A 16,174-nucleotide genomic window follows, 5' to 3' on the forward strand; every position below is an offset into this window, starting at 1 on the left:
TGTTGATCTGCAGAACAAGCTTGTTTATAGTTTTTAGCGTTTATTTGAACCTTTCCGCGTTCGTTATCGTTATTATTAAATTTAAAACGGAAAAATTTATACAGATTACAAATATTTGTATTAATTATATAACAATTTAAGTAAATTCGACTTGGTTTTGTGATTTGTTGATTTTAAATTTGAACAGTGAGTGCATCCAGGAGCAAAAAAGTCTATTATTTAGAATTTCTTAAAAAAAAATTAATGGAAAAGGGAGACATGTACCTTGTGTAAGAAAGTTATGCAGTGGTGGTAGATCAAACCTAAAACAACATTTATTGAGAATTCCATCCTTCCAAATGATCAAATTGAAAGTGTACCTTCTAAAATTGACACAACTTGAAAATGTTCCATTTTCTTCAGGTCCAAGTATAAGCACATCGGTGACACTACCAATCAAGAACAGTTCTTGTGCAGTAACACCAGATAAGAAAAAAACTTTAGAAAAACAGTGAGTTTTTCCGAAGATGGTGTGAAATTAAAACGAGGCCAACAAATTACTTTTAGCGATTACCTATTGTAGAGAACACCGGCTTTTTGATATATTTTCAAACTTTACGACCTTTATACACACCGCTAAGTAGAAATAATCTGTCAACCCTGATTGTACCTTATTATTATACAGAAATGACTTCAACACTTAAAGCTTCTTTGACGAGTATTCAAAATATTGGTATCATCACCAATATTTGGACTTTGGAGAGTAATTTTGGTTATTTTACTTTAACAGCATATTCATATCAAGTGATAAATTAAATGTCACATACAGGAGAAAATATTGTAGCAGTGGTATGCTAATACTAAGAATATGACACGAGAATGTCAAATTAAAATCTGTTCGAGAACAGATGAACCTTCAAACAAGATGTAGCAACGAGATTTCATACTATATCATGTTGAAAAGACTTTTGGTAATTAAAGATTCATTAAGTATTTGTATCATTAATTTGCCTTAAATTTTTCGAATATCTAGATGCAGTGGAGTTTTATTGATCGTATTAAAGTGTTAAAATACAATATATTAACCAATATTTGATCTGAGGAAACCTACTCCACAATTTCATTGATTGTACCACTGATTGGGGCGTTTCCGTGGTCGCTGGTCGCTTAAATTTACGAAAATTGCACAGATATGATTTGCAGGGCTCAGCAATAAAAAATACGTGGTTAGATGCTCTTAATACGTAGACTACGTAAATATTAAAGAAAAAAATGTGGCAAAAGCAACTTTCATTGATCCAAATTTTTTTACAAAATTGAATACCAAATCCAAATTACCAGTTTGAGGAAAAAAAATGCACGAAAATAGGTGATAAAGGAAGTTACTGAGATTGTTGAGCACCAACTCAAATTGCTAGAAATAACTTGGAGAGGGATATTTTTGAAACTGGAACTCAAAATCTCAGTTTTAATGAGGATGATCTTTGGTCTCACTTCGATAGAAAGGTGCTAGAAAAAAATACTTTTTGACACAAACAAATATCGTTACTTTACGTAGACACTATTTGCAAAAAATATCCATTAGTATTTTGGACAAAACATAAGTCTCTTTTACTTAAAATGTATCAACTTGCAACAAAGTATTTATGTATTCCTAGTACTTCCGTCTTAGAGAGAGAAAAAAAAGCTGGCTATTTAAATAACCGGATTGCCGGTTAATATTCATTCGAATAATTCCATGGTTAGTAAATTATTATGTTCGCATACATATAAATCTGTATGTATGTATATATTTATACGCACCAAACGTTATGTCTAAATTCATTTAAAATTAAGCGATGAGTTTTCTGCAAAAACGCTCGGATCCGTCTTTTTCCGATCGATTTTATTTCAAGTTGCGCTTTTGTGTACGTGAAGTTTGTATATACCGGGTTGCTCAAAAATAAATTTCGACCATCAACTTTATTTTTTTTAAATGAAAGCACCTTTTTTTATTTTATTGTTCATTTTGGCGTAGAATTCTACGTATGTTTCATGCATCATATCCTATACCGAGTCTTCCTGGCTCAGTGGACAAGGTGGTTTTCTGAAGCTCTGAGATTGCAATGTTTTCGTCATCTGATTCTTTCAGTTCTGTCAAGGCTGTGTACAGCATTTCTAAAATAATACTGCGTTAAAAGGATTGTTGTCTCTTCAGCTGCATATAAAATAATATGATTAATAATACACTTTAATATTCTGAATTAAATTTTGATCTGATGGTTCAGAGTATAAAACTGAAAAAATAAATAAATTGCTCTGGCCTTGGACTATCTAATATAGGCCATGTAATTAAAAGCATTAAAATTATAACAAAATACAGTTGCAGAGAAATTGCATTATCAGAAAAAATCAAATATTAACAAAATAGAAATGAAATAATACAAAACGCAGATAAGTTAAGTGTACAACATTGCTTGAATTTGTTTAGGCGGCATACCGACCGGCATGCACCATCATCCAGAAAACGCCGGCCCCGCTGATATGTACAGATTCGCGCCGCCCGCCCCTTTCGTGCTAAAAGAGGTGGTGCCGCCTCGCCACCGACGGAAAAAGAGGGACGAGGACGCTCCCGGGGGAGGCCTGAGCGGCGGCGCCAATAGTGCCGCCTCCGCTGCCGCCTTGCACCATGCCAACGGTGCCGGAATGGGCGGCGTGGCAGCATCCGCCCAAACCCAGACCGGACCCATCGTGGCCGGTGCCAAATCCCAATTTGATTTGGTCGAAGAGGCCTTCCCTCCGTTGCCTGGTAAGTTTTGAGTTTGATTATGAATTGAGGATTGTTTTTTTTTTCAATACTCGCTTTGACTGTATATGAAAGAAAGTAGAAGTGATCAATTTCGGATTAAGGAATTCAAAAGTTCTGTTTTCGGCGTCTGAATCAACATTGATTATTCCCGCGCTCTTTTTCAAATTATAGACCTTAGAGGTGCATGTTGCGATTGCCTACATCCCAGTGCTGGATGGGAGGGCAATATTAAGAGTGCAACCAGGTTGCCTATTTGAGGTACCACTTGCTGGTTTTTCCTTCGAATGTAAAGGACGCATTTTTGCTGGATAATTGCAAAATAATAAACGTGGTTGTGGATAATATTCCCGGGTGGCATTCACCAGGCGAAATTCTCAGCATTCTTAGTCGTTTGACGTGTCAGCTGTCTTATAATCAAGTTACATATATAAAAAATCTCATCCATTCTTCTCAAAGAGATTAACAAAATTACAAAACTGACGAAAACGAAGAAAACACACAGTCACGGTCTTACAACGTATAATAAATGGCTACACGTGTTTCGCTCTAGCTAGAGCATCGTCAGACCTAAAATGAAAAATATTAGTCTAAACAAAATTAAAATTTAACACTAAAAACCCATTTCACAACCTTCACACTACATAAATAAACAAACAAATTTTAGGCTATAATTATAAAAATAAAAACAAAAAATTTAAAAAAGTAGAACGCGAAACTGACGATCGAACGATCGCAGTTTTTGTCCGTTTTTGGGTCGGTTTATGAGCTTCTTCTATTGCTATCCATCAGATAACACTGAAAATGACACAACAAAGGTGTGCAAGCAAGGTACTATAATATAAATTAAACGAACTATTATAACTTTATTGAAAGTTTTTAAATATATAAATAATAATACATATTATTTGCTTAATTTTTATTTTTGTTGGATATAGGTAAAAAAACTACCTTCAGACAATCAATTGTATGTTTTGTCGACGTTTTTACAACCTCGATTTTTTTTGACCCATATCCAACAAAAGTAAAAATTAAGCAAACTTATAAACTGAGGTAAACAATTCAATGCATATTATGTTTTTAATCGTAAAAAATTTTATTTTTCGTCATCTGATTTAAATGAACATTAATAAAATAACATAATTAATTTGAAGAACATTATAAATATTAAATATAAATAATATATAATTAAATTACCTTTATTATTATATTGATTTATTCATTAACTAGGTAGTAAATTTACATACCCCCATGGATGACCAAAGAAACTCGGAAATTTACATTTTATTACTCTCTACGTATTTGCAATGCAGTATAGCAACGTACAGGGTGCATGTGCTAGATTTTTGTTGACTTTTTTTAGTTAGTCATTATAACCCTATATTGGGTTATTTTTAAGCTTTCCATGTTAAAATTTGCCTCATATATAATAAAACTAAATAATATTAATAAAAAGATAATATATATACTAAAACTAAACCTAAATTCATAGGCATGGACGTATCAAACGGTCCAGCGCCCGCCAAAACCCAATACCAGCAACAACCGCAGGCGCAGCAACAACAACAACAGCCCGCTCAACAGCAGCAGCTGCAGCAACAGCACCACCACCACCACAACCACCTAAATCACGTAGGCGGCGCGACGTATAGTAACCCGTCCGCCGCCTCCCACTACTACCCGCCCCCGGGCGGTCATTCAAAGACTGAAGGCTCGACGCAGACGATGGACGCGGCCGCCCCGCCGCCCAATAACGCCGCGTCCGCCTGGGGCGAGAACCGTCTCGCGGACGTCGTAAAGGGCGTCGCCAAGACGAAGGGCGGTTCCGCAATTAAGGGCGAAACAGGGTTAAAGGAGACGACGGAGGAGGCGAGGTGCGGATCGCCGCCCGCGCCCCATCCAGATGATGCGACCGCCGCCATCGAGCTGTTGAGTAGTGTCGGAATGACTCCGCCTAGTTCACCCCAGAGGTAAGATAAGTTGATAGTTTTATGCATAGACATATAACCAAGTATAGAACAAACTGTACTTACTCAAATAGAATTTTAAATAAAATCATTCATTGAAATTTAGGAAATCTGATTGTCACGTGCCAAATTTTGATTTAATCATTTTGGTTGTTAATTATTTTAAAGCCATATTTTAGCGAGTAAGCGCCTTACTCGCCATCATATGGTTGCACTCGAGTGACGTCATGTCTAACAGCTGTCAACATCTAAATATTAGCTATACCTTTCATCGGTATTCAATTCGTTTTGAAGACTGACCTAAACCATGAAAATACCTATTTGTCTAAATCCGATCTCATACATTTTTAGGATCAGATCTAGATCGTAACAAAATACTAATTGATTTCGCCCTGAAAACGTTTATAAGGGGCAGACATTTGCCCAAGAGGAAATACAATAAACAAATAAGTTACTGGCGTAATGATAACCTCACTCATATTTTTTTCCCACAGAAATAAACACAAACTAATCAAAAATCAATTTAAAAAAATATCCGTGCAAGCTCACCTTTACGTTCTTCGCTGTATTTTTTGCAATTCTATTCGCTTTCTGCCCCGCTTTCTTGATATTACATTAGATATTGTTAGAATTTCCGCCAATCCAAGTTTGAACTCAGCCAGTGGCAAATAACATTCGTCAGAACTCGTACTTATGACCGATATTCTTCATAATATCCAACTGTTACAACATAACATGTCGAGGAAATGAAAAAAAATTTTTAGGTAAAATTTTGTTGATCTTATTAGTATCCTATAATAGCCTAGCATGGAATCCAAAAGATCCACACCGCCCATATAATTATTGTATACTTCTATACACTTTGGACGAGGGATCATAATTTCCTTTCTACAAAATCTCTGCACTTCAGAAATAGGTTCACTGCCTACATAGGTTAATACTGTAGTAACTATTTATTTTATTATCGAACCACGAAACTACAGACACATCTGTATGATCCACTCGAGCCACTTTTTCAACAACCGTGTCCCTTGTCCCTGGAATTCGATTTTTGCGAACAGCACCAAGAAGCAAAATGCCCTCTTTGCTGAGATAAACAAGTAGTGGAAGGCTCGTAAACCAATTATCAAAAAAAACTTTGTAATTTCGATTCCTTGGAACTGACTCTGTCAGTTTTACTACCACATTACTACTTGCTCCAACATCTGGTTGATGAGCCTGCAACTTAGTTGGTCCAGAAAAGAAATCAAAATCATAGCTGAAGCCTGATACTCCACTTAGTACAAATCCTTCATAACCCCATTTATGAGGTTTTTTCTGGTTATATTGCTTTAGGGTTGATCGAGCTTTTGTAGGAATAATTTGTTCGTCAACTGCAAGATGTTCTTCTTTTGGAACAAGTAAGTATCTATCTCGCATTTTTTCAAAAAAGGGATTTTGAAAAGCTTATCATAGTCAGGTTCATTACAATTGTGTTGCTGCTTTGTATTATCATTGAAGTGAATAAAACGTTTTATTTCTTCAAATCTAGTGCATGTCATAGCTTCGGTCATTGCAGTAATACCCAAGGTACTGCTCCAATAGGTTCTATTAGATGGCAGGTGTGCTACAGACATGTATATGCAAATTCCAATAAAAATATTTATTTCTTCCTTGCTTATATTTGCTGGTTTTTCAGGCCTACAATTGGATAGCATATAAATTAGTCTGTTCCGCTATATACACCAATATTTCATCAGTAAAAAAAAACTTGAAAAAATCCAAAATATTGATTCCTAAAGATTCAGTTCCTTTGAAGAATTTATCTTCCTCAGCTACCTTCAAATGTTTGTTCCCATTCAAGAACTACCTTCTTTTCTTTTTCTTGTACGCTGCAACTAGGGTTGAAAGGGGAACATCATTTTCACTATCAGAATGATCGGTTTCACAAATTATGACATCCTCAACTTCTCTCTCAATCTGTTCATCTTCGTTAGACTCTTCCAATAAAACTTTAGAAAATAGTGTTCTGTTTTGGTAAAGGTTGTTGTCTGACAAATTTTCATCTTCACTTTGATTTGGAATATCAACAGATTTGGTACCGTAAAACCGTTTTGGATCCATCTGAAAAAAATAAATGATTTTTTCGTTTACTGCAAGTTGCATCAAATGTGGCACAAGTAAATAAATGACAAAAAATCGACAACTATATGCATTGAAGGGCGTAATTATACCCAGATCACATGAATAAATACTTAACAAAACATAGATAATCTTACAAACAAAAAAAAAAAGATTTTTATGTGTTTTATGATCACTTCAACTTTGTAAATAAACCTTGTAACACGTGCATGCCGGCGGCTAAACAAGATCTGACCTAATTCACAAAATAAGCGCTAGGCGGCGACAATATTAATTGAAAATAAAGAAGCGAAGGTGCCAAATATGGGACAAATTGCGGTCGCGGCATAAAACCACAATGGTTGATACTGCCTGTTTAAAAAACTTTCCAAATCTGGCACAGTATACGGTAAGGGGTTAACTGTCTCATATACATTAATATTAAATAAATCAAAACTAATACTAAGAAATATGTTGCTTCTCAACTCTAAAAAAAATATCAAAAAAATTGATATCAATATTTATTGTTTATTATTGTTTGTACCGGGTTGTCTTTTATATTTAGACAAAGCCTAGCTCGGTTATTATACGAGGTGGAAAAAAAAGTTTTATATAAAAGTTGTAGGGTTTACCTTAAATCGCCAGGAAATGTTATAAAATATAATACAGGGGTATCGCAAAGTTAATAAAAAATACACAGTTCATTTTTTTTAAATAGAACCCCTTGTATATTTTTACATTACATAAAAGACATTTTTTTTCTGATTTCAAAAATATATAATATGTTAATATTTGGTTTAGCCGTTTTCCCAATATTTATCTTTAAAAAATTAAAAAATAAAACAACTGTTTACCCGAATCCCCGTTGCTATGGTGTTTATCGGTAACAATAAAATAAATAATGTTATTTGTTGGGCTGTCACTGTCAATGTTTCTGCTATTTCTTTTGAATATGGGTTATACCGAAGAAGAAAAGTTTGAAATTATGAGGTTGTTTTACAAAAACAACAATAATGTTGCTCGAGCGCAAGCTGAATATCACCATATTCATCCCGAAATGAGAGTTCCTGCTAGGTCCACTTTTTATTACACTGAAAGGAGTATGAGAAACCACAAAAATCTACAAAGAAAAAAACGAACAGTTTTAGCTAACGCGGATGAAGAACTACAAATTTTATTATATTTTCAAGGTAAAAAGTTATTTTATATTTAAGAGCCTTATAAGAATTATAATTTATGCTTTGATTTTTGTAGAAAAACCATATTTATCAACCGTAGATGCTAGTAGACACTTTCAATGCTCTAGATCTAAGATTCAAAGAGTTCTTCAGAAATATGGATATCATCCTTACAAATTGATGCCAGTACAAAAATTAACAAATAATCATGAAATAAGAAGGCTAACATACTGTAATCAGATGTTAGATATAAAAAACGTAGATAACGATATCTTTAATAAAATCTTGTGGACGGATGAAGCTGTATTTACAACAGCAGGGATGTATAATAGAAAAAATACTCACATGGGCACCAGCAAATCCTCACGCATACGTCGAAATAAAAAAACAGGGCAGAATGTCATTAAATGTGTGGTGTGGTATCCTTAGAAACCAAATAATTGGACCCATTATATTTCAAGGATCTTTGACTGGAAATAGGTATTTGCGGTTTCTAGAAAATGAGATTGAAGCTTTATTAGAAGAAATACCTTTAAGAGAATATACCAATATTATATGGCATCAAGATGGCGCCCCGCCTCATAACTTTAGGCCAGTAAGGATTTTTTTAAAGAATCGTTTTATTCAGTGGATTGGAACCCATGGTACCATTAACTGGCCACCAAACAGCCCTGATTTGACTCCTCTAGATAGTTTTTTATGGGGGTATCTTAAAAATGAAGTTTATAAGGAAAGAAGTGAATTTTTGGAGGAATTAAGGGAAAAAATTCAAAGAAGTATAAACTCCTTAAATGAAGAACACCCTGAATATATTTCAAATGCTCTGTTAAAACTGGACAAAGATTATAGAACCTGCGTTGAAAATAATGGCGGCTATATACAACATTTGTAAATATTTAAAGAAACAAGGCTCAAAGGTTTTTTTTTTCAAAAAACCAAATTTTTTTAAAAATGATGAATTAAATATTAACATTTTATATATTTTTGAAATTAGAAAAAAAAATGTCTTTCATTTAAAGTAAAAATATACAAGGGGTTCCATTTAAAAAAAATTAACTTTGTGTTTTTTATTAACTTTGCGATACCCCTGTATTATATTTTATAACATTTCCTGGCGATTAAGGTAAACCCTATAACTTTTATATGAAACTTTTTTTTCCACCTCGTATAGTAACCGAGCCAGGCTCTGTCTAAATATAAAAGACAACCCTGTACAGCTTCCCTTTGACTTTGACATGCCGAGTTTATTAGCGGTCACAAACGCTTAAAGCGCCTTATACAGTGACGTTATGACTTTATCGCTCGAATGAGATGTCTTAAAGACGCTTATTAGCTATTATAGCCGCTTACTCGCTAAAAAATGGCTTAAATCTTGATAATAGATTTTAAGTATTGAGTCATTTAACTTCATTATTTCATTAGTTTATATTTCTTATAGCTTAGGTGTTGGTTGACTGTAACTTAATTTACTTTGTATTTTATTTCATTCATCGCAGTGTTATCTTCCGTTGGTTTAGCAACAGTTTATCTCGAGTCATCGTGAATGCGACCTTATTTTGATATTTCTGTGTGTAAGACATGACAGGCATCCTTGACTGTGTTTGACATTGGCATTTCTTCGACCGCGTGGCAGGACTCACTTTTCTTCTGGTTGCCGGTGGTTGAGTGCCTTGACATTTTCGTAACTCGATTTTGGGACCTCACGGCTCACCACATTTCCACAGGGCTTTTATTTTGTTGCTTCTTGTGTACCTTTATAGCCCTGTGGATAACTGCCTTGCGGGATTTATTAGAACGTGTCAGAAGCTCCTTGACAAAGTTTTTACTTAAGCCACTGCTACCAAACACCGGTGCAGACTACTAGAAAAAAAAACCCTCAATCATGACAGTAACCAAGAGGGTTCATCTTCTTCTTCTTCTTCTTTTTTTTTGGCAACGTTTTCTTTTTTTTTCGTACTTTATCCAACGTCCAACCGCACCTACAAGCTGCTGTAAGACCCTGCAGCCAACTGTGGTAACTGTAGTAGTGCATAAAATCGTGGTATAGTAATTATAATAAGTCTTACAAAAAGACAGTAAATTCGAACAAACAGAATAATATAATTAACGACAAAAAAAAAAGAAACGTGCATAATATATTTGCATGAGTTCAGATTAAACTGCTCGGTCCAAATTCCGCAAACAAACAATGCCGAGACCATGCTGTAAAACGTTTTATCATATTGAGATTACATATAGAAGCCGTGATAGGGAACTACTTTAAGCAGGGTCTTGTGACGTGTGCCTTGAAACGTGCCCGTGAGAGCGGCACATGTTTTATTTTAGAACTGAATGTATAGGAGGTTATAACTTTTGGCTTCTGTTTTGCATTTGCTCAACTTGACCGTAATTATTTTTTTTGCTTAAACAATTTACGTCCCCATAAACAACCTGTACTCACAAGGTATCAAACAAATTTTTGAATCTTTTATTACAGTTTCTCTATTAAATTGTAATAACAGTTGCAATTTTTAAGTTGAAAATAAACATTTCTATTTTTCCTGTAGTTTTACAATAACGTTTAATCTGTCGATTTTAATTTTGTGCAGTAAACCCCCTCCAAGCGCTAGTCTACCTGCCAAATGCACCATGTCAGACAAGTCGACAAAGACTGACGACGTATTGTTAAACGGATGCGAGAGGGACGCCGGACCGACGACCACGAACGCCGCTACCATGACCACCGTGGTAAGTGTTTATTACGTCAAATCTTCACGTCTTTTTGAGAGAATCTTCGAAAAAGACATGCTATCAAATTCTTTACAGGGAAAAAACTCCTTATAGAGAAATATTAAAGAAATGTATTCATAATTTTACAGATGGTGCAAACTGAAGCCGCCCACCGCTCGGGAGTGACCACGATAACCACCTATACAAGGCAAGAATCAAAGAGCGGATGTCCTCCACCGGTTCAGGCCCCCTCTCCGCCCTTAGTGGTAAGTTTCTTTTATTGTTTTTTATATATTTTTGTCATGAATTAACGAAATGTACCTCCTTGTACCCTACCTCCGGAGATCACTCTCCTTATATTTAGTTTATGAAAAATGGTGTAACAAACAAAGTGAACGAAAACCAATAACAATTAAATACAATACTATTATATAGTTTACAAAAAATTTTGGTAGTGACCACCTCTCTCCTATATGCAGGATTCTGTTCTTTTTCTCATAGAATTACGAAATCTGTCAAAACTTCCACGCGTGTTTCCTATAGTTTCATATCAATCAATAATTCTATTTCTTAGTTCTTCTAAGGTCACATTGGTCTATGGTAACTGAAAATTGACTCAAAGACTTTAGAATGTATAGGAACGAGAGAAATTGGCTGATAATGTCAGTTCATCCTGAGATTACCCCTTACTCTTAGATATAAGAACCTCTTTCGCTCCTGTAAACTTGGGGAAAATACCTGCAGAAATACACTGGTTTATCATTTTGGTCAACGGAACAACTATAAGTTCTCTAGGAATTTGAACTACCCTAGGATTAATTTCAAAGCAGTCTCTACTCATACTCTTTTTTAATGTTTTAATTTTTTTCTTACAAGAATATAGAACATAGAAGATTGTCCATAAGAACAGGCATGAAATCAAGAAATAAAATTTATTTATTAAGTGGGCTAAGAATATTATCTGCAATGAATAAAAAGAAGGAATTAAAAGATTCTGCATTTAATGTGTTTTTACTTAATTAATTAAAACTTGTTTAGTTGAGTTTTATTTTTATTATTTTCCACATTGAAACTTGTTGGTTATTGGAGTTGTAAGACTCAAGCATTTTTCTGTGCTCGGCAAATAGCTTGTCTGTAAAAGTTGTTTAACTTGTTGAACTAAATTAGAATTACATTTATATATGAAATACAGCGTTTGTAACCCTTCACGCATACCTACTAGCTCATTATTAAACTATTCATTCGAAATATCACCCATTCACGTTTTAAGAGGAAAACATTCAACATAATAAGAGAAGTTATAAATAAAGGGAATTAGTGGTTTACATTACTATTTCGATTATTTCCAGCTAAAACATCATAATCAAACCTTTTAACCTTATTATAAAGAGCAAATTGATATGGAAGTTATTCTTGATTTAGTTTGTTTTTTATTTAAGGCATCTGAAACATATATTGGTCTGTGTAGTGGATATGTACTATGGTCTGAGAGATGAAACAAATCATAAGGATTACAGAATAGCTATTAGAGAATACATTGTCTGTACATGCATTTAATCTTATATCAAAATTAACCATCTTCTATAGACCAAAGGACACGGCCGGACCGTAACTTCTGGGGGCCCCTAAGTAATTAAAATATTTGTAATTTTTCAAGTGTTTTATTTAAGTACATTAGAAAATTAACTAACTAAAAATAGATAAAATAAAAAGGTACATTTTTAGCATTTGGTAAACAAAAAAAATCTTATAAGTTTTTAACTTAAAGATATTCTAAACAAAACAGAGTATTGTTAAAATAACCTAATAAATATAAATACATTACAAACTTAACTACAGGTAGATATCATAAACACATACATTCTTAGACATTAAATTAAAGCAAATAAATTCTTGACTTAAAGATTGTGTCACATATGAAACATAATAAATAACAAAAATAATATATAATTCATTATCTATAGTAAAACTTTTCTACACTTTTGTGCTGCAAATTCTTTAATTTGCTCATCACATTTTAGATCTTTGGCGAGATCAGTATTAATGGACAGTAATGATAAATAAGTTAGTTTTGTGTTTGTCATTGTTGACCTATATTTCTTTTTTATAAAAGATATTTTAGAGAAGGCAGGCTCCGCTTCACAACTAGTAATTAGGAGTGTTAAGAAGATCTTTAAAATGGTATATAAATTTGGAAAAAACATTAACAAGTTTCTGTTCAAAAATCACCTTGGAACATATCACTGCAATTATTATTATTATTCAATTTGAGCTCAGATTCCTCTTTATAGGCTTTAAATTGAACACATTCATTTATTAACTGTTGATCAACATCGTCTGAAAAATAATTCACAATATCGTGTAAACTCTGCTGGTCAGTTTTCTCTTTAGTTCAATTTTGTAAGCATATACTTCACTTTTTCTAACTGTGTCCCTTTAAAATTTTTCTGCCCCATATATACCATTTTCTGTGGACTTGTCAGCAAATTTTGAAATGATCGGTCTCTTATTTATATCATTAAATTCTACTTCTAAAGTAGGACTTCATGCTTTTACTGTTTCATGATATTTCTTCAGTTGTTGCTCTGCTTCATATGTAATTAATTTATTGTCTTCACATAATATGTCTAAACCAGGGGTCTGTAATTTTTTGTTGACTGAATTAAATCTTTCTAAAATTTCTTCCCATAATTAGAATCCCAGTTTCCGAATTTTATTAATTTTTTCAGTAAATTGTATGTCTCTAGAATATCCATGACATTACTATAATTAACTTTTAATTTTCAAGGCTTAAACAGCATCATAGTGACAAGACCATCTGGTCTGACTTAGTTTCAAGGCAAAATTTATTTTTATTTTACTATTAAGCAGTTCCCATCTATGGGTTGAAGCAGAAAAGAACTTGTTGCACTAAACCAAAGAAGTTACCATTCCAATTGAAATCTTAACTGATCCAGCACCAACCAGATTAAGCGAATGTGCAGAACACGGCACATAATTAGCAAATCTAGTTTCTCTTTTAAAAGAGCCACCATTATATCGACCGAACATATTTGTCCCTTACAATTATCTAGTGGTACTTAATTTTTTCAATTAAAAAAGTGTGAGCCAGGGTGGCTATTTATCTTAATGAATGACACACATCTTTCATAGACTTTTCAGACAAAACAATTTGAGAAAAAAAAGTTGATCATTGTGGGACAAATCTGGTGTTGGATCCATCACAACTGAATAGTACTTTGTGTCATCATTATTTATTTGAGTTGTAATTGTTTGGTTGCCCAGAATTTCAATTATTTGCTCATTGTGGAAACGGAAGGACGAAAGTAAATTGCTCTAGAAGATTTAGAACAAACAACGTGGTATTTAATTTTTCTACATTTCCTTTGATTTTTAAATGTTTTCATCATCATTTTGTATTGTTTGGGGGAACTGGGGGCCTCTTAGAACCCGGGGACCCTGGGCTGTAGTCCATTAAGTCCATACGTAGATCCGGCCCTGCCAAAGGATAACATTATACAATAAAATATATTACAGAAATTTTCACAAATACACAATCCAATTTATAGACACAACTTAAAAGTTATAATATAATTCATAGTACTAACTGTAGATTATTTAACAAAAATTAATGTGATTCTTATTTTTCATATTATCTCAATTAAATAATGAATCCATTAGAATGAAACTAAAAATTTTACTAGACCCCAAATTAGGCCTATGTTCCAAATTTTTCATTTCCTACATGTTCCTACACTTACTACGTCACGTATTGTTTTCATTGAAACTCATAAAGTGCATATCTTAGACTAGTTCTTAGGCGACCAATAAATAATTTACTTAACAAGCTTAAAGTATCTTAATCATATATGGGGGGTAAAGCTTGAGCTATATATCTTTAATACGTAAAGGTCACATTGTGTTGGGTCAGATTTCGTTCACAAGGTTGTGGACGAAAGTGTAATATATGCACTGTTTATTCTGCCATATAGAAAGACATTTATAAGTGAAATACTATATAAATAATATGTCACTCCGCTCATTTAGAAATTCAATCTGGAAAAAAATGTTTAATATGTAACCTATTTAATTGTACAATATGTGACGTAGCGCTGAATTTATAGTGTCATCTCTTCTTTACGCCTTCTTTTCTATCGATCTTTCCTACTGTTCTCTCTCTCTTTCTCCCCCTTTATTTTGTAAATATATTTTTATATATATAATTATAAAAAAAAATAAATAAATAAACTGTTTACTTCGTGGCTTCAACAGCCCCTTCTAATTGTTAGGATGCTGAAAATTAGGTCATTTAATCCCGCACAATTATATTATTATTATTTCTTTTAAGTACTAGGAGGAAATTAAAAATTCAAACAAAATTACAAAACAAGTGAATCGACTAATAAATTGGAAAGTTGTCTGAAAAGCTATCAGCTACATTGAAAATCTCGTGTAATTATTATCCTTAGAGAAAGATTGAGCTTCTCTAAAACAATAAACAAAAATACTTGAAATCTCATTAAACACATATAAGATCCGGACCATCTTTTCCTTTTACATTTTTTTTTGTAAATTATACTATAAGTAACCAACGTTGTTTTTGATAATAATTTATTTAATTATTAAATTTTTTTTAATGTTCGTTATTTTATAAAGGATCAACCGGGTCATCCCCCGCGCATGAGTTACGCGCAAGTCGCGCAACACCACAAGGAGAACCAATCAAAAGGCGGCGGCGGCGGAAAACAGACTGCGAACGTGTCGACCGCCACCCCGCAAATCGATAATAAACCGATCGAGTGCGTTCCTGTTGTTCCGAAGGGGACGTCGTCGTCTACGGGCGCCACGCCCCGCAACTCACAGATGCTGCCAGAACGTGATAATATTGTTAGGGATACTAGAGGTAAGTTGGGAACCAAACTTGTTATAGTTTATTTCATTGTTTTTACGTAGGAGCAGATAGAGTATTATCCCTCGTAATAAGCAATAATAGAATATATTATTATATTAAGCAATAATATAACAATTTCGACGTATCTTACATGTTAAATTTAAAAAAAAAAACAGAAAATAAAACAAGTACAATATATTTTATTGTAACAAATAAATTTTTATGAATTTTGCAAAGTTACTTTTTAACATATTTAGCATTCTTAGGCCGGCTATTCCGTAAACTTTGAGATTTTCTAGAAACGTATCATCCATTTTTCTCTAAGAGACCAGACGAAAACAAAACAAAGGTAAGAACGCAAAGTCACGGTCTCATCAAATCCATATAATTTTTTAAAAGCTACACGTGTTTCGCTCCTATCGGAGCATCATCAGGCCTAAAAAATACATTAAGATATTTTTCACAAAAAGAACGCTTATAAATTATGATAAAATCTTGTGATACATATGGTAGTGCACGTGTTCATTTACATAGAAGGGTTTTTATTTATTTTATTGGTTAAAAT

General features: G+C 33.4%; 1 protein-coding gene across 2 annotated transcripts in view; it reads left to right on the forward strand.

Annotated features, from left to right (window-relative positions):
- Positions 1-16,174, forward strand: part of LOC126735750 (la-related protein Larp4B-like) — a 72,729-nt gene that overhangs the window by 44,077 nt on the left and 12,478 nt on the right. For both annotated transcript variants that reach the window (XM_050439840.1, XM_050439839.1), the window contains exons 9-13: positions 2,450-2,767; positions 4,257-4,734; positions 10,598-10,736; positions 10,868-10,984; positions 15,375-15,621. In XM_050439840.1, coding sequence (XP_050295797.1) covers positions 2,450-2,767; positions 4,257-4,734; positions 10,598-10,736; positions 10,868-10,984; positions 15,375-15,621 — 1,299 coding nt within the window. The remainder of the gene's footprint in view (positions 1-2,449; positions 2,768-4,256; positions 4,735-10,597; positions 10,737-10,867; positions 10,985-15,374; positions 15,622-16,174) is intronic.

This window comes from Anthonomus grandis, chromosome 4, assembly GCF_022605725.1.
Source record: "Anthonomus grandis grandis chromosome 4, icAntGran1.3, whole genome shotgun sequence".
Lineage (NCBI taxonomy): Eukaryota > Metazoa > Arthropoda > Insecta > Coleoptera > Curculionidae > Anthonomus > Anthonomus grandis.